The sequence below is a fragment of the Penaeus monodon genome, chromosome 29 (genome assembly GCF_015228065.2).
Source record: "Penaeus monodon isolate SGIC_2016 chromosome 29, NSTDA_Pmon_1, whole genome shotgun sequence".
NCBI classification, from domain to species: domain Eukaryota; kingdom Metazoa; phylum Arthropoda; class Malacostraca; order Decapoda; family Penaeidae; genus Penaeus; species Penaeus monodon.
In genome coordinates, this window is record NC_051414.1 from 29,965,219 (window position 1) to 29,966,238 (window position 1,020).

General features: G+C 49.0%; 1 protein-coding gene across 1 annotated transcript in view; it reads left to right on the forward strand.

Moving 5' to 3' along the window:
- Positions 1-1,020, forward strand: part of LOC119591662 — a gene marked incomplete in the record, with an annotated part of 10,433 nt that overhangs the window by 8,813 nt on the left and 600 nt on the right. The window contains 1 exon segment of the mRNA XM_037940416.1: positions 96-167. Coding sequence (XP_037796344.1) covers positions 96-167 — 72 coding nt within the window.

Consider the following 1,020-nt stretch of genomic DNA (forward strand, 5'->3'; position numbering starts at 1 on the left):
CTTTTGTACAGAAGACGCATACAAGATTTTAAACCGCTCTCAGAGACACATACCTTCCCCTGATAGTCATGTGTGTGTATCTCCTTTTCCCCCAGGGAAAGCTTGGCTGTTCTCATGGTGGTGGGTTGGCTTAAGTTCCTCACTATGACGACCAGGGAACACCTCAGGTTAGTAAGTCTTTTTCGGTCCTTGAAAGAGATTGGAGATATTTGTTTTTATGGGAGGAGGAGGGGAGAGAAGGGAGAAAGAGAGGAAGGGGGGGGGGAGAAGGAGGGGGAAGAGGGGAGGGAAAGAGGGAGGGGGAAGGGAGGGAGGGAAAGGTGAAGGAGGGGAAGGGGTGAGGGTAAGGAGGAGGAGGGGGTAAGGGGGAGGAAAATTTGAAAGGACTGGGAAGGGGTGAAGGAAAGGGGAAGGTGCGAAGAAGCAGAGAGATAGAGGAGGAAAAAGTGGATAGGGAAAGGAGGAAGGGAAGGGAGGGAGGGGAAGGAGGAGGAGGGGGGAGGAGGGAGGAAGAGGAAAAGGAGGGAGGAAGAGAGGGGGAAGGGGAGAGGGAAAGGTGAAAGAGAGGGGAAGAGAGGGAGGGAAAGGAGAAGGAGGGGGGAAAGGGGAGAAAAAGGAAGGAGGGGGGGAAGGAGAGAGGGAGAAAAGAGAGGGAGGGAAGAAGGGGTGAAGGGGGAGGGGAGAGGAAAAGAGGAGAGAGGGAGAGAAGGAAGGGGAAAGAAGAGAGGGAGGGAAGAAGTGGTGAAGTGACAAGGGAAAGACGAAGGAGGGGGAAAGAAGACAGGAAGAGAAGGAGGGAGGAGGAGGAAAGAAAGGGGAAAATAATCTTGTAACTTAGCAGGTCGTAGATTTACGACGAAATAACTTATGTATGAATTCATATAAATAGTTTTTGATTTGCATATAGATAAGTAACCTTTAACTGATATGCCTAAATATGAATAGGATTTGATATGTGTGATTGAAAAAGCAATTAACTAACGTGCCTCTCTTTTCAATCATGCTAATTAAAATCAACGA